This window comes from Thermobia domestica, chromosome 7 (assembly GCF_964235325.1).
Source record: "Thermobia domestica chromosome 7, izTheDome1.hap1.1, whole genome shotgun sequence".
Classification (NCBI taxonomy): domain Eukaryota; kingdom Metazoa; phylum Arthropoda; class Insecta; order Zygentoma; family Lepismatidae; genus Thermobia; species Thermobia domestica.
This window is the reverse complement of record NC_137460.1, coordinates 11,004,598-11,029,605: the sequence shown is the minus strand read 5'-3', so window position 1 is coordinate 11,029,605 and position 25,008 is coordinate 11,004,598. Positions and strand designations below refer to the sequence as shown.

The following is a 25,008-nucleotide window of genomic DNA, read 5'->3' as shown; positions in this document are numbered from 1 at the left end:
GCGTCTAAGTAACAATTCCTCATTAACGATGAAATTAATTGAATTAATTGTATAGAAATGTTAAAAAGTGAAAGATCGTTTAAAGAATCTGAAAATTTTTATGGCGCAGAAAATTTTCAGTACTATGTAAGAACAAGTGAAACAATTTTTTTTTTCACGAATCGAAAAATTTTCTGTCGTATTTTTTTGTGGAAAATTGAAAAACTTTTTATGAGACAGAAAATTTTCATCATTTTGAAGCAAAAAATAAAACAACTTTTTTGTGAATCGGAAAGTTTTATTGCCCTGTAGAAACAAGTAAAAGTAATTTTCACGGGTCGGAAAATTTTCATTACGATGTGGAACCAACTGGAAAAACTTTTCATAAGCCGGACAGTTTTGAATATTATGTATAGTAATGTTAGGTGGAAATTTTGCCACTACAATTAACTGCGCATTGAGCTATAAAATTGAATTCCTGTAGAAGAAAGTTCGACAGCAACGTGCAATTAACTTTCGGGAACCTGAAAATTTTCTAATATATTGATGTTTATTTCCAGAAATTGTTCATGAGTTACTTAAACTGGAATTTTGGGTAGTCAAAAATTTACAGTAGGTACTTTGTATTATCTCTACTTATTTGAATATGTTGCAAATATGTAAATCCAGAAAAGTAGTAAAGCTATGAGAAAACTTCGTCTTAGGCGTATTAAACTCACGAAATATGATTTTGTGAGATCAAAGGTGAATTCTGAGGGAAGAACACATTGACATTTTTGAAACATTTCTGCGGAAATGAAGAATCGTTAGATTTTCACTTCAAGAAACTTTTTTTTCAGACAATACAAGGTCTGTATGATAAGTAATGAGACTCGCCGCGCCGCGGCGCGCGTGTCGCTGGAGCGGGTTTGTCGGTGATGGAGGATGTAGGGGGGGGGGGTCCGAGCAAAGCAAGGCACCGCGCGTCAGTTGGCTCCGAGCCTTAGTGGAGCGCGGACAAGCCTTGGACAAAGCCCTTGTGAACATTCTTGTCACGGCGGAAAATCAACAAACATGGAGGGTTCCATCGAACAGCGTTATGCGATCAAATTTTGCGTTCGCCTGGGGAAAACGGCTACTCAGACGCTTTCTCTCATCACGGAGGCCTACAAAGAGGAAGCCCTATCCAAAGCCCAGGTGTTTCGTTGGCACAGTGCGTTCCGGAACGGCCGGGAAAGCGTTGAGGATCTGGAGAGGGCTGGACGCCCGACAACAGTGACTACGGACGAAACTGTGGCAAAAGTGAGGGATCTCCTGAACTCAGACCGTCGATTATCGTTGAGATTGATTGCTGATGAACTCGATATGAACCACACAACAGTGCACAAGATTGTGACGGAACAATTGGGAATGAGAAAAATCTGTGCGAAACTGGTGCCGCGAGTGTTGACTGACGAACAAAAGCAACGACGTGTTGATTGTTGTCAGGAACTGTTGAACCTCATGAACAGTGACCCTAACTTTGAAGATGACGTCATAACAGGTGACGAGTCGTGGGTGTTCCAGTACGACCCTGAAACGAAACGTCAAAGCGCGGAGTGGCACACTCCTGCGTCCCCGCGCCCCAAGAAGGCCAGAATGTCGAAGTCAAAGGTGAAAACAATGTTGATTGTTTTTTTTGACAATGTGGGGGTGGTCCACAAGGAGTTTGTACCCCAAGGACAAGCCGTCAACGCCGCCTTCTACAAACAAGTCCTTGAGAGACTGCACAGGAGCGTCAAGCGGAAAAGACCGGCGATCGCTAGCCGGTGGAAGTTGCATCACGACAATGCCCCTGCCCACACCGCCTTCTTAGTGACCTCCTTTTTGACCCGGATTGGGGTGGAAGTCCTTCCACAACCACCCTACAGCCCAGATGTGAGCCCGGCCGACTTCTTCCTCTTCCCGAAGCTGAAGCCACGCTTGAAAGGAACCCGTTTTGCAGACGTCACAGCCATCCAAGCAGCCGTGACCACATTTCTAAAGGACATGCCGGCTGCTGACTTCCAGGGGGCGTTTGCAGCGTGGAAACATCGATTGCAGAAGTGCATCGACGCAAGAGGAGAGTACTTCGAAAGCTTTTAAGTCCCTGTACAGATCAGATCAATAAAACAATGTTTCCAGACCTGGTCTCATTACTTATCATACAAACCCTGTATTTATTACAAATAAATTTTACGGTTAAACAACAATGTAGGAGTAAGTGGAGTATGTTTTTATGAATCGGAAAATTTTCCGAAAAAGTTTCATCACTGTATATAAGATTTTAGATTAGATAAATGACAATTACTTTTCAAAATATTACGGTGCAGTTGATAGGCGAAGTCGGTAGATAAAGAACGCAATTCAATCCCATACACAAAGACTACAACATATTCACTTTTGACCCATATTTTAAAATAAAATTTTATTATGCTACAATAGTTAGCGTATATTTTGAAAAATCGTGAAATTAATAACTGAATTATACAATGAAAATATTTTCAAAGGAGAAAATAAGTGAGTAGGAATAATAATAATAATAATAATAATAATAATAATAATAATAATAATAATAATAATAATAATAATAATAATAATAATAATAATAATGTAGAAGAGAAATATATATTTAACTAATCAACATTAAAATGAAATATATATCTACGAAGATAAAAATTCACTTAAATCTGTTAATGCAGTAATTGAGTCGCCCAGTTTCAAAAGCTCTTGTCCATTTATATCAAATCCCAGAAAATCGAGAAAAAGTGTAGGATCGATGCCTTTTGTAGAACTGGAAATATTTGAGAATGTTCAAGTTTTTCACTTGAACACACTGAAGTATTCCCAGTTCTACAAAGCATGCAAATCCTACATTTTTTTTCTAAGTTTTCTCGGATTTTCTGTAAATGGACAACAGCCATTCTGGAACTAGACGACTCAATCTGGACAAACTGGACGAGCCATTTTGGAACTTTGTTAAATGATCAATCTTGGATAACCGTGATATGTTATTAAAAAACATATCGGGGCAACTACTGTTTAACAAATCATTACCATTCTTTTTCATCAGGATAACAATGTTTACAACTAGAAGAAACTCACCATGAATAAAATCAAATATAACAACTCTGTCCCTAATAGTAAACAATTCACTCACCCAAAAAATAAAGCGTATTCTAATTTCACTAATGAAAAAAAATCAGCTCAAGTAATAAAATAAAACATTATACTGATATGCAAGAAAGTATAAAAATTACATAAAAGAGATAATAATTAATCACCATGTATGTATGTATAAATATATAAAAGAAAAAATAAGAAATAAACATTAAAGCACAAGAAATTTCTATGTAAAGATAAAACATACAAAGTAAAAAAATTTCAATTGGATAAGTAAAGAATACAACACATTCTATATTTGTCGCTAAAATAATAAGCATTGCCAACTCATATTTCTTTTTGTTGCTAGAAATATGACATTTCTAATATTTGTTAACGTTCTAAAATTAGTACAAAGAATATGCTCGATGTTGTTGCTAATTCTAATAGGAATATTTTTTTTTGTATCAACTAAAATTTTCATAATTGATTTACTAATTGACCACTAAGGATGTAATTGAACAAAAGAAAAAAATACACAGATTATGGAACACAATCAAAGAATATTTCTCAGAAATAAAACATAATTATCTAGCTTACATTTTGTCATTTTAAAGGAAACTAAAAAAAGAAAGTTCGCATTTCACAAGAAAAGCAGCTGAGCTTCTTTATCTTAATTCCTTCATTATAATACTTATTTTACTTCCTATTTTATTGCTAAATTAATAATATACATATATTAGATTGAAAAGTCATGGTGATACCCACCCAACCATGTGCATGCTAGGCACGTAACATTTAACTTCCATACAAATGATTCACGTACTTGGTACTTGAGGAATGTAAATTTCATGTTCCCAGCATGTGTCACTAGGTACGTACTCTTCGAAAAATTTCTGACACTTGAAAGGTATTTTACATGCTTTACTGGAATCTGTGGAACGTGAATAGTATATATATCTTATATACCACGGCCCGGTCGCGCGTACGTTGCTTCGCATTGCGATACTCATATGTCTACGCCCGGGCAGACGCAGTTAGTCATGGAAAAGGGCGCGTTTGAAAGAAGGCAGTAGTTCATCGTGACGTGTGTGCTAATTATGTTTAATTAATATAAAATAAATTAGGAACATCGTCTACAAATTTTTTGTTTCTTCGAGGTAAGTTTTATATGAAAGTCCAACGACTATTTTTCATATATTTGATGATGTATGTAGGTGACGTGTTTTCATTTCACCTGTTCGCCGTACCACTCTTTTGCGTAATAAATTAGATGTTCATTAGAAGAAAATATCAAATTATGTATAATTGTTATGGATTATAATATAATTGGCCTGCGACTTGGCTTTGCGCTTGCCTTTGTAACAACTAATAGAGTCGCTAATATCAAATTTCGTGCCTCTTTTTAGGGCGGACATAGGTATATTCTTAGCACGTGTACAGTACATGTTTTCTTTATCTGGTATCTTCCAGGTGCATACCTGTGTATATAAAGAACATTCCTGACGCATACCCAATACAGTCCTGGCACATGCCGGAAAATAAAAGTACATACCCGATACGTGATATGCACATAGCAGGTACGTTCCTCGATATGTACTTGCGGGCGGAAATAACCTTATTCCCTTCAGGTGAATTTCACATGATTTCTCTATTCAACTATCTATTATGCATATTCCAATGTACCTAGAGAAACATTCTTTCACATGCCCAGCATGTACTTGTGTTGGGTGGGTATTTTTATTGTTTCAACGAAACAAGTTTTCATTTTCCTCTCCTACAAAATTGAAAAGGAAGTAGGGTTACAATGTTTCACAATGGGTTGTGAGATATAAATAAGAATAATTTCAGTCTAAAATATTACAGATTACAACAGAGAAAAGTGTGTATAATATCACGTATAGAGTTCTTTTAAATTACATATTTTGCAAACACTTTTCTTCGTTTAGTTTTTATCTCTTGACATTGCAAAAGTACTCATGTTTTTAACTCGTCTCTATATGATCTGTAAATTATATTGTGATAGCATTTGCCTTATGGAAGATGAGCTTCAACTTCACTTTCATGTCCATGATATTTAGATTACAAACAACTCATATTTTTTAAACTTAAAATTAAAACAGTGTACGACGAACGTAAAGAAAAGTGTTAGTATTGGTCCTGAACAATATGGCCGCGATCGCTTATATTGAGACACTAGAAACTGGGCGGGGCGTACAGAATCAAGTGCACAGATTACGCTAGCAGCCAATAAGCATTAATCTTAGCTTCTTCTAGTGTCAATAACAAGAAAACTTTGTCACACTGTGGTACCAACATTGTTTTTAGTACATATCTCCTCTCCCTTAATTTTTTTCGTGGACATCTCCGTTATTCGATAAATTGTTGATGTCTTGGCCAGAAATGTTCAAACTCTCGAGCTCTATAAATGGGTAATGAGTCAGAGTCTGAGCCCAAGTGAGTTCAAGACCCAATGGGGTTAGTGAGCGCAATGTGAATGAGGTTAGTGAAGGCGAGATAAGGAAAGCAAGAGCTCCATTGAAGATAGTGAACCCGAAATTGAAAGAGTATGAGCCTAAAATAGTGCAAGCCTCATTGTGAATAGCAAATTCGAACTCGAGAGGTTGTGAGTCTGAGCTAATGTGAGCCCCATTGAAGACAGCGAGTCTGATTTCGAGGGAGTGTGAGCCTGGGATAGCATGAGCTATTTAGAATAGTGAGTTCGAATTTGAGAGTGTAAATCTTAGCTAGTGAGAACCTCATTGACGATAGCTGGTCAGAACTCGAAAGAGTTTGGGTCTAAACTAGCGTGAGCCCCACTGAGAATAGCAAGTTTAAAATTGAGAGAGTGTAAGCCTGGACTAGCATGAGCTCCATTGAGGATAGAGAGTCTGATCTCGAGGGAGTACGAGTTTGATGTAGCGTGAGCTCTATTGATCATAGTGAGCCCAATCTTGAGAGAGTGTGAACCTGGGATAGTGCGAGCCTCATTGAGCATGATAATCCTAAACTCATGTAAGCATGATAACCCTAAACTCATGTAAGCATGATAACCTTAAACTCATATAAGCATGATAACCCTAAACTCATGTAAGCATGATAAAACTAAACTCTTGTAAGCATGATTGAGATTCAATTGCAAAAATGAGAATCTCTGTTCTTGACTGTCCTCGAAGATTCAAACACGTACCAATATGCAAATGTACTCTGAAATCAAGTGTTTTTAGCTTCATTATCCAGCATCTGTAGTTATATTTATGAGAGTAATCCTCCAAAGTGCTGGGGTCGCAGGGGTAAAAGTAAGATTTCCAAAGTGTTGGAGACGCAGGGAAACTACTTGAGCGGCTGTTGGCAACACACTTATATTTGTTGTTTCCCCCATTCCCAAACAAACCTACGTGCACCTCACTGGTACCTCACTTGGCAGCTGTTTGTAATGGAGCTTCCGCTTGTCAGTACCACCAAGTGTGAAGTTCGCGCAGTTATTCGGCTTTTGAACGCAAGGAACGTTGTTAAACCGATTGGAAAGTCATCGCCAATTGGCGAAAGTGTATGTCGAATCGAAGATGGATGCCAAAAACGTCAACAAGTGGTCTGTAAAGAGTTCGCAGCTGGTCACGCTGAAATTCAAATCAAATTCTGACGAAGGTTAAGTAAAGCAGTAACTAGCACCTGTTTCTTAAGTTGAAAGAATATTTGGCCGGAACGCGCTTCAACAACGACAATGACGTGAAAGATGAGGTCTAACGCTTCCACAAACAGATGACGCAAGCTGGTTCGACATGGGCATACAAAAATTCCCACATCGCCTATAAAAACGCATCGACAGAAATGGCGATTATGTGGAAAAAATAGATAAATTTACAAGCTTTAAAATTATATATATATATATAAAAAACATTATTGAAAATTAATGTTTCATTCTATTTCTAAAACTTAAGAGATTTTACTTTCAGAACTATTCTCGTATATACGAGAGTAAGTCAAAAATTATCCGCAATTTTGACATAACTCTTGTTACATGGTTAATGCTGACCTCTGTTCTCTTGTATTTTATTGTTATGCTGTTGTAGTCATGCTATGAGAGTTTGATCTTAATTCCTCCAGTTGTCTACCTTTTATTGCAGATAGATCATGGCCGCTCCATTAGAAGTTTGCAACAAAGAGGAACAACGAGCAATGATCCTGTTTCTGTGGTCGAAAGGTGTATCAGAGGCCGCAATCCTTGAAAAATGGTCGCACAAGTGTGACACACGAGCAAGGACCCGGACGATCACTACGGCTTCTTTCTTGTGCGTAACACTTCTACTTCTTTGCAAAACTGTTCCCGTATTGTGCCGAAAGTCTTTGAAGGATTGAGGCCCCTGATACACCTTCCGACTACAAAAATCGGATCACTGCTCGTTGTTCCTGTTTGGTGCAAACTTCTAATGGAGCGGTTATGATCTATCTGCAACAAAAGAAAAACGAATGAAGGAATTAGGATCAAACTTTCATAGTATGACCACAACAGCATAACAATAAAATACACCACGACAGAGGTCAGCACGAACAATGTCAGAAGAGTTATGTCAAAATTGTGGATAATTTTTGACTTACCCTCGTATAATATGTTTCAATGTACATAACCCTTTTCTTTAACCATTTAACTAACCAAATAGATTCGGCAAAGAATAATAAAGCAACAGCATACATGTAAACCACACAAAAAGCAAGTAGAAGAAGAAAACAAATGAAAGTTGGAAATTTCCTGTGTAGTAAAATAAAAACATCATATATATATATCAAGTACCTAACTGGTGGTATCTTAATGTGTAAACATAGAATAAAGTGTGTGTGAAGTACTTATTTTTTCCCCTAGTCTGATCATTCAGTTAGCTGCTCTGTCAATTTGCATATTGGAATCCAACTTGTATGTACAGCTGTAAAAAAAAGCATTACCTCTGTTTTCTGTAAAAAGAAGACTGCTAAAGAAAAAAAAAAATATTATAAAGTAAACTATTCAAAAATAGGATTAAATATATATCTCACCTTTCTTTTAAAAAAAAATGACAAATGAATAAACGTTTATTTTTTTGTTTCTTTTCTTTTTTTTTTCTTTATACAACACGGCCAGATTTGATAGTATTTATTAGTTTTCATATTCTTCCTCAAATCACCCATACTCAATGAATATATTATGAATTTTTGTACTAAAGTTAATAAAAAATAGCTTTTATGAAGCTATGGAAGTATGTATATATATATAAAGATAGATAGATAAAAGATATATTTTTTTCTTTGTTTTTTCTTTTTCAATATGATCATTCCACTTTTACAGCAATATAAATATATTACATAGGTTAGAAACAGAAGGATTTTCTTTTTTCACAGTGGTAGATAGGAAAAACCTGGGAAGTTTTCAGGGAGCTACAGTAACACAGACACATGCCAACTTTTTTTTTTTTTTCAGATGTCAGAACACCATGCGAAGAGAATGCATTTCCAGTAGGCAACTCGGTCTCAAGCTTAAAAGAGAAAGCTACACGATTTACTTTTTTTAAAAAATTTTTATTATTTTTTTTATCAACGGAAAAAATAAAACAACCACAATATTATTCACGAATCAATTTGGAATAATATTTTATCAAGATTTAATTATTAGGATTATTATTATTAATAATAATGATAAAACAAAGACAGTATTTCCTGATAATACACTCATAATTGGGACTATAAAACTTAGACTAGTACAAAACTCAGTTAAGAATGCTCCAAGAGCATTGGCAGAACGAACTTAAAAAACAATTAATTTTTCTTATTAACTTCTACAGGCTTTATACCAATTGTTCTATATAATTTATTATTAAACTCATTAAACAACTCTTGTAATATATCCATCCATTTATAATTTCTTTGAGTACTTAATTTTTCCCACATGTTTTGTTTAAGAGTTCTGTTAAAACATTCTACGATATGTTGTATTACGAAGACACATACTCAAAATTTAAAAAAAAAAAAAAAAAAAAAAAAAAAAAAAAAAAAAATCCGCAAAATATAATATCTTTATGGCTTACGGTTCCCGAGATATAGCTCCTTAACTCTCCCGAAATCCGAACATTTTGGTTAATATCAGGGGAATGGTCGGCAGTTGGTTAATGGTCACCAGTTACTATTTAGTACCAAAATGTTTACCATCCTCTTAGGTATTGATAAGCAACACCAATATTATCTCTCTATGACTTACGGTTCCCTAGATATGGTTCTTTAAATCTCACGAAATCGGAACTTTTTCGATCCATATCTCGGGAACGGTAAAAGTGGCGTGAAAAATTCCACCACTTTCTCAGATAGCTTTTCATGCTTTATCGAAGGGAGGAGTCAAAATTGAAAAATTCGCAAATAACAAACGCAGACAAACACACATGCATAGAGAATTCAATAACGAACTTTTTTAAGTTCGTTGAAAATGTCTACCTGTTGTGCTTGTACATTGCTATGAAGAGAAGCAGTTCTTTGACATATAATATTTTGTTTCTAGGCTGGGAACACGAGTAGGAAAGAAATAGCTTATTAAAAATATAAAAAAGAGTGGAAATGACTGTTTGTTATGAAATAAAAAATGTAATTTTATTAGTGATTGTCAGTGAAGGATTCTGAGAGAAATCACATCAGTAAAAATAAAATTTTAATACTAGAAGCTAATAGAAGAATATTTATCTAATGTACTAATCTTATGTACAAGATATATATATATATATATATATATATATATATATATATATATATATATATATATATAGGGTGTTCAAAAATTTGTCACATTTTGGAAATAGGTTTCTCACATCCAAATAAGAGAAAAAGTTCATATGGACCTGTGGTCGGAAGTGCATAGTTTCGTAGTTACAGGGTGCCGAAAACATTAAAAAGATGAACTTTAAAGGTCCATAGTTCCACCTCTATAGAACCGATCGTACTTTGGTCAAGATATCACTGAGGAACTATCACATAAACTATCCAAATATCTATCTTTAAGAATCTTCGGTCCTTACACAATCCTTTTTAGAGAGGCTGTTTGGGAGTACTTGATCACTCTCCACCTACCTCTCTAAAGATTGATGTGCCAGTACTGGAGTATTCTTAAACATGGATATTTGGATAGTTCGCATACCAGTTCCTCAGTGATGTCTTGAGCCGACTACGATAGGTCCCATAGTAGTGGAACTATGAACTTTTAAAGTTCACTTGTTTCACGTTTTTGGCACTCTTTAACTCAGAAACTATCCACTTTTGAGCACAGGTCCATATAAAGTTTTTTTCTTATTTTGATGTGAGGAATCTATTTCCAAAATTTGGTGACACATTTTTGTAACACCCTATATATATATATATATATATATATATATATATATATATATAATAGTACATTGGGTTAGTTTTCTTTTCTTAGTTTGTAGGTTAAAATTATATTTTTTTAGCAATGTGACTTCCCTCCAGATCCGTCTCTGATGATATTGGTATTTCTCACAGGTTCGTGTTGCTTTTTCTTTTCTTGAAAGCAGAATAAATAGAATCCCTTACAGTATTACAAATGGCTTTCTCATCCGTTAAACATTAATAAAACATTAGTACATTTTGTAACAGGTGAAATATAATAATGCCAACCTTTGAACATTAGGATAATCTGAAACATGAATACAAAACACTTTCTTCGGAAAATCGAACTCGTGCTTTCTGAAACAAAAGCATTGGAAACTAACCATTGACTACGCGAGAAAGCAATCAACTTATATATCAATGAAAGAGGAAACAACCGATTTTTTTTTAACACAACAGATCCCTCGTAGATTTGAATTCTATAACACACAAAAAGTGAAAAAGTGACTGGCTGGACCGATACTCGGAACCCGGGACCTTCTGCATACCGTGATGATGCGTTAACCAGTACGCCATCCCAGAACAGCCACTCACTCTCCCACTCTCGAGATCAGTGTTCTCCACTTGGACCATTTAGGTTGTACTCAGTATCTTTAGCGGTTGTAATTTCACATATATCAGTGAAAGAGGAAATCAACCGATTCTTTAACACATCAGATACTTTGTAGATGTGAATTCTAACATACAAATTATTTTGTCCAGTCAGTGTCGATTTCAAAGAAGAATAGTGAGCTCATATAATCTCCCGGGTGGTATCCATGATGTAAATATCAATAGATTTGCACTAACTTTATTAAATTTTTTTTATCATTGAAAAACTTTCTTTATTCCCATCATCTATATTTCATGATCCTTTCATCTTATTCTTTAAAAAAAACAAAACAAAACAAAATAAAGTCTATCCGTAGGATGAGATCTGACTGTTGCATTATTTTCACATGTCGCTCCTTCCAACTCCCACCCCTTGGGATGACTTACTTCGACAGTATATACATTCATATACATACATCTAAATTATATAGATACACGAGCAACGCCTTCGGCCTTGCCCCTGATATTCCCAATCTAGCTGACATGCCCGTTCATGCCAAAGCTTGAGATTGTAAAAAATGAAATCTTTAAGTTTAACGTTCCACGGTTATGCCGGTTAGGCTAAAGGAGACGGTGATAATGACAAATGAGTGAAATGGTCGAATGAAGAAAGTGGGAGGAAACGGGAGAACCTCGAGAAAACCCACGAGCACGGTGTTTGTCCACCACAAAGTCCACACGGCGCGAGCTGGGATCGAACCAGTGACCCCAAGCACCGGAGGTGAACGCTCTACCACTGAGCCACCGCGCCCCCAAAGCTTAAGATTGTATCCTAATAGCTTGACGAACCCAAACTATGGACTCGACACTAATTTTTAGTTATTTGATACATTTTAAATTTCACCTCTTCTCACCCCCCCCCCCCCCCCCCGTCCATGCCGAAAGGGCTGAACTTGGACTTCAACGGGAGTGTAATTATTAATCTCAGCGGCATTGAGAACTACGGATGCAACACTAATATCGGTCGTTTTTGATTATTTTTATACGTCAACCCCTTCTCACAACCCTAGAGGTGCTTATGGGGGTTAAATGTAAATTTAAATGGTATAGGGAATATCGTCAATCAATTTAGGGACTTTGAAAATGATGGATTCGATACTAATATCGGTCGTTTATGATTATTTTTTCATGTTACCTCCCAGGGGTCTTAATGGGGCAGAACTTAGATTTAAATGGCATCGGTAGTGTCACTATTTATCTCAGCGATCCCGAAAACTATAGATTCGACACTAACATCGGTAATATTTTATCGATTTATATGTGCTCCTCCTACTCCCCCTAGGAGTGCTAAGGGATTTTGCTCCCACTGAACATGGATTTAAACGGCAACGGGACTACCACTATTCATTCTCCCTGCTGATGTAGTGACCAGCACGCGCGTCTTTGGTGTTCGTGGTCCAATTGGGTTCGATTCCCGGTAGGAAAGCCGTGAAATTTGAACCATTATGGTGATTCAGATTCTTTAGGTCCATGTCTCATACAGCTTCGGTACTGAAAAGGGACGTTAAACTTTAACCAACCATAAATTAGCTCTTAGACTGAAGTAGACTGCAAGTGATGAGTCTAAATGTTTTCAGGCGTTCTAGTACCTTATATAATCAGAAAGGTAAAACTAATATACGAAATACTATTCTTCCATTGTTGGTGTAAGATTAAAAAAAAATGTTAATCAAACTGAGCAGCTAAGCTGTATTTACTCGTATTAAAATGAACGAACTCACAGATAGTGACTAGATCATAAAGGACTGAATGGAAAGAAACATTTCGAAAAATCTTCAACAACTCTGCTGTTTTCCTTTTTTAGATTTTAATTCTAAAGAAAAAAATGTAGAGTTGAGTTGAGTTGATTTCGAGTTTAACGTTCTGTTCAGCAGCAAGGCTATATGAGACATGGACCTACTGATTAACGTGGAATCCGAACCACATGAGTTCCCGCCGGGAATCGAACCCGGGTCTCCTACGCCATAGGCGTACGCTAACCGCTTAGCCACGGACGAGCTCGAGAAAAATGTAGAGAAGCGAGAGATAGCATAAAACAATAAAAATAAGAAAGTGCTATAGACACATAGTATTTGTCGCCTAGATAATGTCAGTTTATTTGATTTCTAATTGAGTGTAAGTTTTGTATATAGTGTTTTCCTCTGTTGAAATATTGTTATTGAATTTTATATGCAACGGTCATCTCAAAAATTCGTGTCTTAAGTAGGAAGGATTACTGTAAAAATTGTAATTCTGTCCCCTTATGTTGGAGCGATTACGACAGTTTCGTAGTTTTGTGATTATGTTTATCTATTTATAACTGGTATAGTGAATAAAGAGAGATGAAGGGAAAAAAATCAATACCTAGTGATACAGAGACTGATTACAAAGGCAGACATAAAAACATGACGGAAAATATGAGTTTTCAGTACTTTCTTTTATTTTCCTAATAACATTCCACTTAATAAACAATGAGAGATGCGCAGAAGACTAACATAAAGGACACGTTACTAGTAACTGGAGAAAAAAAATTCTGTTCATTTTGTGATAGGACTATAAAGAAATAGAATTATAACATTTGAATTCTCACTGTGGACGGTACCGGAGACAACTTAACTAAACAACTATTCTCGGTATGTATATAGTTTCCATAAGAAGTGCATAACATCTGTATGTATTTGCGTTAATATCTGCAACATCCATTGTCATATTTGAGTATAGTTTCCTGCAGTATTTCAACTCTTTTCTGGCAGCATCTATTTGAGTATAGCATTCTCAATAATTGAGATAAAATTGTTACCAAGTCAATAAATTCACTTAAAATATATTAGGAACAGAAACTTTAACAGGATACTGTATGTAAATTTTATGCAATCTGTATCATTATCATCCAACGAAAGGGTATACCCATTATTGTGCAATCTTTTGTCAACCATCTTGCAATGGACAGACTAATTTAAGAGCTTTCGGTAGCTTTTCCGTAATAATAATAATAATAATAATAATAATAATAATAATAATAATAATAATAATAATAATAAACTGTACTCAAGTTGTACATGGCTCAACTTGAGTGGAAGATACATTAAGAAATATAATTAATTTTTTCGAGTGCACCAAAATTTCATAATCCTGCATTGGTGAAATAAATGGTTTCACTTTTCCTGAGATATATAATTTAAGGAATTTTTGGTAAAATATCTTTAAAAAAATGCAGAAAGAGTTATGATTTTACTTTTTTGTTGATGATCATTGTAGAATTAACCCTTAATTATGTTCTAGAAATGCGGACTAGGTAGCATAGGGTAATATACTACGCCGTCTTTTTAGATCACAACTAAGGACTAATTCTACAATACTTATTGTGAGGTTTCATGTATCTTCACGCCAAGCTGGATGTAACTACCTGTATGTGTTTTTAAAACACGTGATTGAAGTAAATACTCATCAGACGACAGCCACGAAAAAGAACATCGTCTACATCGCCAACGATCGGCAAATGACGGAGATCAACGAAGGTAGCCGACATTTTAGGATAAAAGAAGGCAAAACACCACAGAAGATATCAATCTCGTCCGATTGATCAAACCACCAACTCTCTAAGACGTACGGTCATTGAGAGCTACCCTTTCTATACGCTCTAAGACGCCTGGTCATTGAGCTCTTTCTATCTCTCTAAGACGCTCTATCATTGAGAGGCATCTAATCACCAAATTCTCTAAGACGTACAGTCATTCAGAGCTATCTTTCCCATACGCTCTAAGACGCCTGGTCATTGAGCTCCTTTCTATCTCTCTAAGACGCTCGGTCATTGAGAGGCACCTAACCACTAAATTTTCTAAGACGTACAGTCATTGAGAGCTACCTTTCCCATACACTCTAAGACGCCTGGTCATTGAGCTCCTTTCTATCTCTCTAAGACGCTCTATCATTGAGAGGCATCTAATCACCAAATTCTCTACGACGTACAGTCATTGAGAGCTACCTTTCTCATACGCTCTAAAACGCCTGGTCATTTAGCTCCTTTTTATCTCTCTAAGACGCTCGGTCACTGAGAGGCACCTAACCACTAAATTCTCTAAGACGTACAGTCATTGAAAGCTACCTTTCCCATACACTCTAAAACGCCTGGTCATTTAGCTCCTTTCTATCTCTCTAAGACGCTCGGTCACTGAGAGGCACCTAAGTACTAAATTCTCTAAGACGTACAGTCATTGAGAGCTACCTTTCTCATACGCTCTAAAACGCCTGGTCATTTAGCTCCTTTCTATCTCTCTAAGACGCTCTGTCATTGAGAGGCACCTAACCACCAAATTCTCTAAGACGTACAGTCATTGAGAGCTACCTTTCCCATACGGTCTAAGTTGCATAGTCATCGAGCTCCTCTAAAATTAAACAAAAAATACCTACAAACCTCCAAGATATTAGAGGAAACTTGTATTATTTGTGATATATTGCATTCAAGAGGATAATTTTATAATACAAAGGTGGTGGGAAAGTCCAAACTCCCATGTATCATATTTTGCATTTTTCTCTACCCTATAGACAAGAAAACATTACAATATAAATAGAAACACGGTTGTTATCCTATGTATATATGTATATAATTTAACCAAAAACCTAGAATCTAAATATCATAGAATAAGCGAATTGTTTATTACATGAATGGAATGATTTTGAAGTTTTAATATATCGGGAAGAGACGAACTAAAATATTTCTTTACTGAAAGTGGTTCCCTTGTTTCAAAGTTATTTGCCAAACAATATTATGGAGTAAGTTAACATGTTTCCTAACTTTTGTGTTTCAAACGGGAAGCAAAGTATCACAAGGAAACAGCTTTATAGTCCCAAATTATCTTGTTAGAAAAGTAACACTTAAGGTAATATCAGGAAACAAAGTTAATAGAAAATACTATCTCAAAACAATAATAACCAAAACTCTGATTAACCACGATCGATTAATTTTTTAACAAAAAAAATTAGAGGATAACGGAAATATTGCTAATTTAATGTAATAAATATTACGCTCTACAGTTTTCAACCACGCATGCGTTTTACTAAATTCTGCTTTTCGTATTGCAGAATATCTAAATAACTGTTTTTGTATAAGCTGTTAGCTTCATTCTTTCTATCCTCATCTCAACTACTTTGTTACGCATTATAAAGAAACATAACATTTTAAAACAATAACGAATTTTCATGTAGCCATGATATATTTCTAATGTCAAATATAAAAGTATTAATTTTTATAATTCGCATATACGTAATAAAAAATTATGTGCTATTATTATATTTGCAATCAGGCTACACACATAAGCAGATTCCCATTCAAGTATGCAAGCAAGGCTTTCTTTTTTTTTAAAAAAAATATTGTTAATTAAGCTTGTTTTATTAGAATAATGCAATAAGAATTTTTTAAAAAAAATAAAAAAATGGATTTATTTTATTTATATTTCTCTCTATCAGGAAACAATGACTACTTAAGTTTTTTTTTTTAAAAAAAACAAGAAAAATAGAGAAATATTATTTCATGTAGCTTTCTTTTTGTAAAAAAAAAAGAACATAGGCAAGATTATACAGATGCCAGTTTGTGTCATGCATTCCTATTGAGCAAGCCACTGTAGAATATCTCATTCTTGTGACACAATACATTTTCAGTGAGGACTGCATGCTTAAAAGCATCCACAACCATTCTGCCAGTCAAATTACAGAACACAAAATGTACATATGTTAAAATGTTTTCTCAATTTTAAAAATAATAAGGTTAATTCTCTTTTAAAAATTATTTGTTAGATTGTGTTTAATGATGACAAGGAATATCCTTACTTCGAATAGTATGTATGATTTCAATATTTCAAGATCTAGCCAAAACTTAGTACATATATAAATAATTTATTTTCATATGCAATAAAGTTATAATTAGCTTAGGTATGTCATTGTATTTTAACTCTATATATAGCCAACATGTGTGGGCTTCATGCGATAAATATTAACATTTGTACAATGTGTCTTTATAACAGGTTTGTCACAGTATTTTTGTACTGTTATACAATGTATTGCGATGTGTTACTATAATAAATATCTTATTATAATTTATATAGATCTAAATCCAAACGATGAACACCAAAGATGTGGGGAAAGTTTTGCTGTGAAAATAGCCATGTGTCATAACTAGGATAATTAGTAACTTAAATGTGTGTTAAAATATAGCACAGCGTGGTAAATCATTATAGTAATAATTCAGGAATTATTTTATTACTTAATTGGCGGCGTTTAATCATGTTAGGTTAGAAATAAATATTTTTATATAGTCAACTATATTTAATTTAAACAAAAAATATAATTAATGATATAAATAAAATTCTTATTAGTTACAGAGAAAGACTGTTTATGTCGATTAAATTAGAAACATTAAAAATGGCTTTATGTATTATATGCTTGTCTAAGTAACTACGCGTAAAAAGAAGACGAAATAATACGTGTTTTTCCTTGACGCATCTTCCCCACAAAAAAGAAGTTAAAAGTTTTTGAGTGGAAGATTGGATTCAACATAACTGAACAAACGACAGCTTAAAAATACGAGTAGTGATTTTGAAACTTTTTCTTAAATCTCAGATAATATATTTTTTAATTTCTTCCAGTAGAAGGCATCGTTTTTAGCTCAACTTAGCCGTATAATATGTTCTTGTGAATTGAAATATCAAATTTAATTTTTGTTTATTGTTGAGAAAATGTAGTCACATTTATCCGAGACATTTCTTTCAGACAGTTAAAATAGGTTATTTTTCAACATATTTTAATATACGCACACTTAATGATGCTAATCTAAAAAAAAGTATTTGCTTTACGGAATAAATGTTTATATTATTGATATAAATGTTCAAAAATATATGAATATGGATTTTTAAAATTATCTAAATGAAGCTATATCATTTTCTAAAGTGCCTTATCATTAGAAAAAGTGTTTATTGTTAATTATATTATGCTGAATGTAATCAAAAACATAATATTTTTAGAGCTGTAATTCGTTATTTTCAATAACTTATCATAGCTAATAATTTAACTTGAGAAACAAAGATTCAGTTTTTTACATCTTATTTTAAACTGCTTTTTACAAAAATTTCTTTCTGCAAATTAATTTATCTTGCTTTTTTAAAAATTATTTTTGTTATGACAAAATGAATTTATTTAGTAGTTACTTTGATTTTTTTAATTTTAAATTTTCAATTTTTATTAACTAATTTATTAAGCGTATCAAAATTATTACTGGTTGTTATATAGTTTTTTAGATATTTTATTTTAGACGAAAAAATTAAATTTCATTGGAGAAATACATTCAGTTAAAAGAAGTTAAGATGTAAAATTAGAAATTAATTGAATTCCTTTCTGTAATTGTTTCAAATTTCCGGATTAAGAGTCTGATATACTAAAAATAATACAAAATTTACCATTTTTCTTTTGCTTGTTTTTCATAAGTGAAAGGAGATAATGAAATGCAACTTACCACAATCATAGATAATGTTATTCTACAACAGAAAATGTGAACCTGAAGAATTTTCAGCGTTGTCGTCCATAGAAATTACAGTGTTGGCAGAATAACGTTTCCGCCAAAATCTAAATTAAGGCAGTGATTAGAGGAACGAACTCAACTGCATTTGATTATGTATCATGTTGTCTTGCCATCCTGTGAACTACTTTTTAAATAACATTTTTATTTAATTTTAATAGCTATATGTTAAAGCTATTTTGTTTATTACAAACTAAATACAACTATTATTTAAAAAGTAGTTCACAGGACACAAAAACAACATGATACATAATCAAGTGCAGTTAAGTTCGTTCCTCTAGTCACTGCCTTAACTTAAATTTGGGGGGAAATGTTAATTCTGGCAACACTGTAACTTCTATGGATGGAAACACTGAAAATTCTTCAGGTTCATATTTTCTCTTGTAGAATAACATTATCTATGATTGTGGTAAGTTGCATTTCATTATCTCGTTTCACTTATGAATAAATAAGAAAAAGAAAAATGGTAAATTTTGTATTATTTTTAGCATGGTAGACTCTTAATTAAATACTTTTATGCTCTTGATAATTCACAAAAACTCACGAAATAGTTTTAAAATTGGTTTACAGGATTTTTTCTTAATTTATTTGGCTTTTCTTAAAGTGCAAAAATCTCTTAATACTAATCCTACAGAATTTGTAATAAATATGTTTTTGAAATATAAATTGTGAAGTGCATCAAAGATAAAATATTTCAATAAGAACAAGGATTCGGTTTTGTATGATCGTAGGAATTACATAATTGCCTACCATATTTAAAATCATTTAAAGTCATAACAATTATGTAATAAATCTAAATAAAATTCAACGAAGTTAAGTAAGGTGTTGTTTGAAATTATTCACCAACACGCATGCTACGCAATTCTCCTCTTCTTTTGAATTTTCCCAGTGCACACTATTGAAAAAAAAAAAAAAAAGACTCGGACATATCGTGCAGATGTCATGCATTATTTTCTTGGTGTATTGTGTTATACAAAAATTGTGAATAAAATAGGCAAGTTGATTGCTGCGATTTCAACACAAAACATCACGGCAATATTTAGAAGCAAGGATATTCATTAAGTATTTTGTTTATCATTTCAAAAGCTCTTTGTTAACTGAAGAATGATCTTATAATGTAAGTGAAGCATGTTCGTTAATTATAATTATAATTATAATTATATATATATATAAAGCAACACAAAGTTAGCAAATTCTGTTTTACAAACTCAAGAATAGAAATAAAACATTTAATGCACTTTATTATGTTAAATGTAATGCTTCAGAACGTATTGTGTAAGAAGTGTCTCTTATAAAAATGATCATTTAACACAAAACACATTAAAAGCAGAGAAATTATGAACAAAGAAAGAAAATTATATTCTAAAAGTGTTACTCAGCACAGTTATTGGCATGCTACTTGCAGAAAAACTCAAAAAGTAAATTTTAAAAAAATGAAAAAAACTTTATTTTTGTTCATATGGCATATTGGTTATGTTTTTTAAAAGAAAAAAAACTAGGGATTAAGATTATACATGTTTAAAATAAACCCGGTATTTTTGTAATACAAACTGGCAGAATGTGACAACATGATTTTCACAAGCAATCTTGTGGAAATGCATTTCCAAGATGCATGGCATGCTATTACATAGATTGTCATCCTTTTTTTTTTGTTTTTAAGGACAGGGCTATTCCTCATTAAAAATTCTTAAAAAATATAAAAATAGCAGATATTATGCAACACAAGCTGATTTATATAATATATTGTATACAAACTAAAATTTAAAAAAAAAAATCTGTTCCTGAGTAAATACATTATTTTTTGGCAAGAAAAAAATTGAGAAATAGCCCTGCGACGAGACATACAGCAATGAAAATGTAGCACTCTTTTCATCACCTGTAAAAAACAAGCACTATTAGTTTCAATTTTTATTCACAATCGAACATCCGCACAGCACTAATTACCATTAAAAACATCCAATTCACAAGTTTATAATTAGTTTTTTTTTATTTCAATGTATAATATATTAGCATTAACAACAATACACTATGAACTAATCTGGAGGGTTGCTTTTTACAGAGGAAAATTTGGATTAGTATTGATAGAATAAAGTAACGTTTCTTCACTTGACTAAAAACAATTAAATGGAATTATATAAAAAGATTGATTATAAATATATCTTGTTTATAACTCTTTCCTGCTGCAGTTGTTATCTGGAAGGTAAAATAGTTGGGTAAACTAACAATCTCAGCACAATTCTCTTATTTTAAAAACAATAAATTTGCACAAAAATTTTGTAAGTCAACACATAATAGACAACACCATAAAATACAATTAATACAAAATATTTCACCAAGCTTTAGTAATAATAATTTATTCTTATTTTTCAAGTATTTTTACAATTTATACACATGGCGCTTAGAAAGTCATCGAAAATGAGAATTCATCTTGCTCGGTTCTCTGAGTTAAAGAGATATAGTGTATGAAAAAGTAGTAACGCTTAGAGATAATTCTTCGGGCATGGTCCGACAGTTGCAGGAAGATCCAGGAGGATTATAACACACAGCATCAGGACAGAAGAGATATTACTGATAATACCATGGTCAAATTGGTTCTGCTATGCAAAAAGTCAGGAAATGTAGTTCGCAAGCCAAGAAGCGGCATACCAACCATTGTTACAGTTGCGATAGTTCGTCAGCAGTGATAGTAGCAACGTTTAAAACCACTCCTGCCGATGGTCAGTAGAGGATGGGTCTGTTATGCCAGCATTATTCGCAACAAGTGACACCCATCCCATAGAAGTTAGAACTACTGTATCGTCTCAATAAGGACGTCCGGAATAGACAAATGGAATTTTGTGAATTGGTATGGCAGCAGCTATGTAATAAACCCAACTTTACCCCTGGTATCCTTCACCAATGACTCGAACTGTTATGTCACTGGTGAACTCAATCGTCGAATTTGCGGTATTGAAGTGATACGAATCATTCTTAGACCGACCCTCCCAAAACACAATATAATAAAAGAAAAGTGAATATTTTGTGTAGTATATGAGACATTAGGACATTAACTCCATACTTAGGATACTATCATATTCTTAGGTCCTGAACAAAAATGTTGTATTTCCCATTTTTCAACAGTACGGCGTCCTCCCTTTTCTTGGCGTGTATGTTCGCCACTGGATGAATGTCCAGTTTTTCAATGACTGAATTGGCCGCGATGGGTTCGTAGAATTGCCTCCACACTTTTGAACTTAAACTGACAGATTTTTATCTGAAGTTGACCGTTTACCAGAAGAAAATTATGGTCTTCGGCCACTTGCAACACAATATTCTTGAGATATGTTCTCAGATCACGGTTCAGTTCCTGCACACAGTGTTAGATGAATAGGTCAAATCTTAGATTGGTATGTGAATTCATAACAACAGAAGTCATATTGAACATATCTTTTTCCACATTCCCAATATGCTTAAAAGTTTTGAACATCTATTAATGTAGAATACTATACATATAGTATTCTACACAATGCTACAAATTTTTAGAAGATTGTCAGTGAAATATTTTGTATTCAAGATAAATCTACAATTTGAACATAATTAAAAAGATCATTCCAAACTACATCACGCGACATTATACATAAACAAAAGACATATAAAATATATTTATATATGATAACGTTGAGAAATGGATGCTTCAATAACAATAATAATAAACAAATTATTTAGAAATTGAGTAATTGACTAAAAATGGTCAATTAGAACAAAAAGTAAAAGAAACCATACATTGCATCTTCTGTTTATTGATTAAATAAATATTCAATATGTCATGCAAAAACTAAATTTATTATATATGTGTAACCAAAGTTAAATTTTGAATGTACTACTAAATAACGGACGATCACGAAGATCTTATAAAAAGTATACTCAAATGCATCAAACAAGTTGAAAGAAAATGCGAGTTTTAATCGATAATCAAATATATTCTGGTACCTTTATAAATTAATTGTGAAAAGCCAAGCTAAAGGATTTTAAAACTTTCATTGTATATCCGTAACTTTGATTTCAAATAAAAATATATGATAGTCTGTCCTTTTTTAAAATTAACAACTGAATCTTAAATGAAATCTTAGAAGAAAGAATAAATGATAATTATTAACTCTTCCAAAGTTGTATGCAAAATACTGTTTTGAGTTTAACAAAACAGATTCAAGGTTTTATAAAAAATATATTTTTACTATATAATACGCTTATCATTTGACTAAATATAAGAAATATCTTGTAAGCAACTTTTGATGAATGATTTCCAGACTATGTGACTTAGTGAACGACATCATGTCCTTGAATATTCTTCCATTTCCTTCCGCATTATCATTCCACCAAGTTTCTTATAATCACACACTTAATGTCCGCTCCTATTAGCCTAAAGGGTATAAAGGTGGAACGCTAAACAAAATATTTCATTATAAAAATGATTTCTGCTTAACGTGTCCACCCGAACGTAAGAAATACATTGTCAAAAAGTAAAGAATGTTATTTTTTTTTATATAATTATAAAATTTTTACTGGATTTTTTAAAAATTAAATAAACTCAATTTCTTTTTGTTTCGTTCTAATAGAAACATATCATTTCTATCAACTCAATATGTTCGATATGATGTTATTTTAGTAAACAAGTTCGCGTTTTACATATATAGACACACTCCTCTTATCCGTGACATTGAATATTACGAAGCACAAGTTTCTGAAGTAAATTAATAACATTCAAAACATCTTACGGATCATCCGGAACGCAATAACAAAATTGTATAAGTTACATTTATTGCTACTGCTAAAAAAAACATTGTTTCTTTATACGAATACACAAAAAAACACAAAAATATGTTTAAAAACTTGAGAGCGAACAGGATGTTACGTACCTTCATCATTAGAAGTAAAGTATTTAAAACTATAAGCATCATAATGAAATATTCAAATGGAGTTGATACCACAATTCTCCAGATTTTGTACTTGAAACTGTTTCGTTTGTTTGGCATATAGCGTTCTAACGGACGTGCCTGGATGGTGAAGTCAATGCATGATTTCTGAAATATATGAATTACAAAATAAATTGTCCTTCGTTACATAGTGTTTCATCTGAATACTGCAAATAGTGGTTCTTAAAAATTGAACAAGAAAAACTATATTTCTGCTTCTGTTTCAGATGTGTATTATTTACAATAGTTATGAAACTTAAGTAAAGTAAAACCTGTCAACTTGGCCACCTCTCTAAATTGGCCATCTTCTCATCTTAAACTGGTTCGTCTTGAACCTGCATTTTTCCATAAGACGTTCGTTACTTATTACTCTGTAAGTTGGCTACCTGTCTATCTTGGGAGTTGGCCGCATTGAAGCCATGTTTACCCTATGATGATAATGATAAATTTACCTGCGTATCTTGGCAATGCAAAATATCGTTTTGTAATTTTTCTTAACTTTCGTATTCTCTTATGAGAAACAGATGTTCAGTATTTGTGACTGGAGACAAAGAGCATGGACTCCCATGATTTGTACTTAGATTTCAATAACCAGAACACTATCCTGATAAGGAGTGGTGAAGTGGTGAAGGAAGATGTGAATAAGAAACAGCACGTACAGAAGTTCAGGAAATGGTTGTACGTATTTGTTTACCCTGCCTGTTTTGCCCGGCTGCTGCATGTATTTGTTTACCCTGCCTGTTTTGGCCAGCTCCTTTCATCCGTGGGGAGCTTTAGAAATTCCGGAAAATTCTCAGGGTTAAAGCTAATCATCTCAATTGTCAACTATTGCCACCTGAAGGTTTGTCGAAAGTAGAGGAGGTTTTGAGATGTGAATTTTCTTAAGATTTTCTCAAATCATCTTTTGCTCCGAGGAAAACACTTGTAGTTCATTTCAATGAACTGCGTATATATGTTTCTATTTTAAGTTTTTTGTGTTATTGTATTTTCAATCCGAATACCGGATTCAGTGTACCAGACAAGTTTTCAGGAAGAGAAAAGTATGTACATATATTAAACATACTGTAGTAATTTCTTCTAGTACTGTATATTGTTATGATTACTCTATATACATTATTTAAAAGTAGCTATCATGTCATTGCTTATTAAAATTTTACAATCAAGTAATACTAGAAATCGTATACTAAAAATACACCAAGCACACTTATTTTCTGTAACTTGGCTATTTTTCAATGGAACTGATGATGGCCAACATAGACAGGTTTTACTGTAAATACATTCCCTTGACAGATGAACATGATAAACAATGGTCACAAAATAGGAAGGGAGAAAACTATCTTTCAATACCGATCCATGTAAGGAACTATTTACCTACAGTTAAAAGAAAAAAAATATATATTATTCATGAATAACAGCATAAATAAC

General features: G+C 33.2%; 1 protein-coding gene across 15 annotated transcripts in view; it reads right to left on the bottom strand.

Moving 5' to 3' along the window:
* Positions 1–25,008, bottom strand: part of cac (calcium voltage-gated channel subunit cacophony) — a 1,271,727-nt gene that overhangs the window by 171,381 nt on the left and 1,075,338 nt on the right. For all 15 annotated transcript variants that reach the window (XM_081764099.1, XM_081764105.1, XM_081764112.1 and 12 more), the window contains one exon: positions 23,527–23,691. In XM_081764099.1, the coding sequence (XP_081620225.1) occupies positions 23,527–23,691 (165 nt within the window). The remainder of the gene's footprint in view (positions 1–23,526; positions 23,692–25,008) is intronic.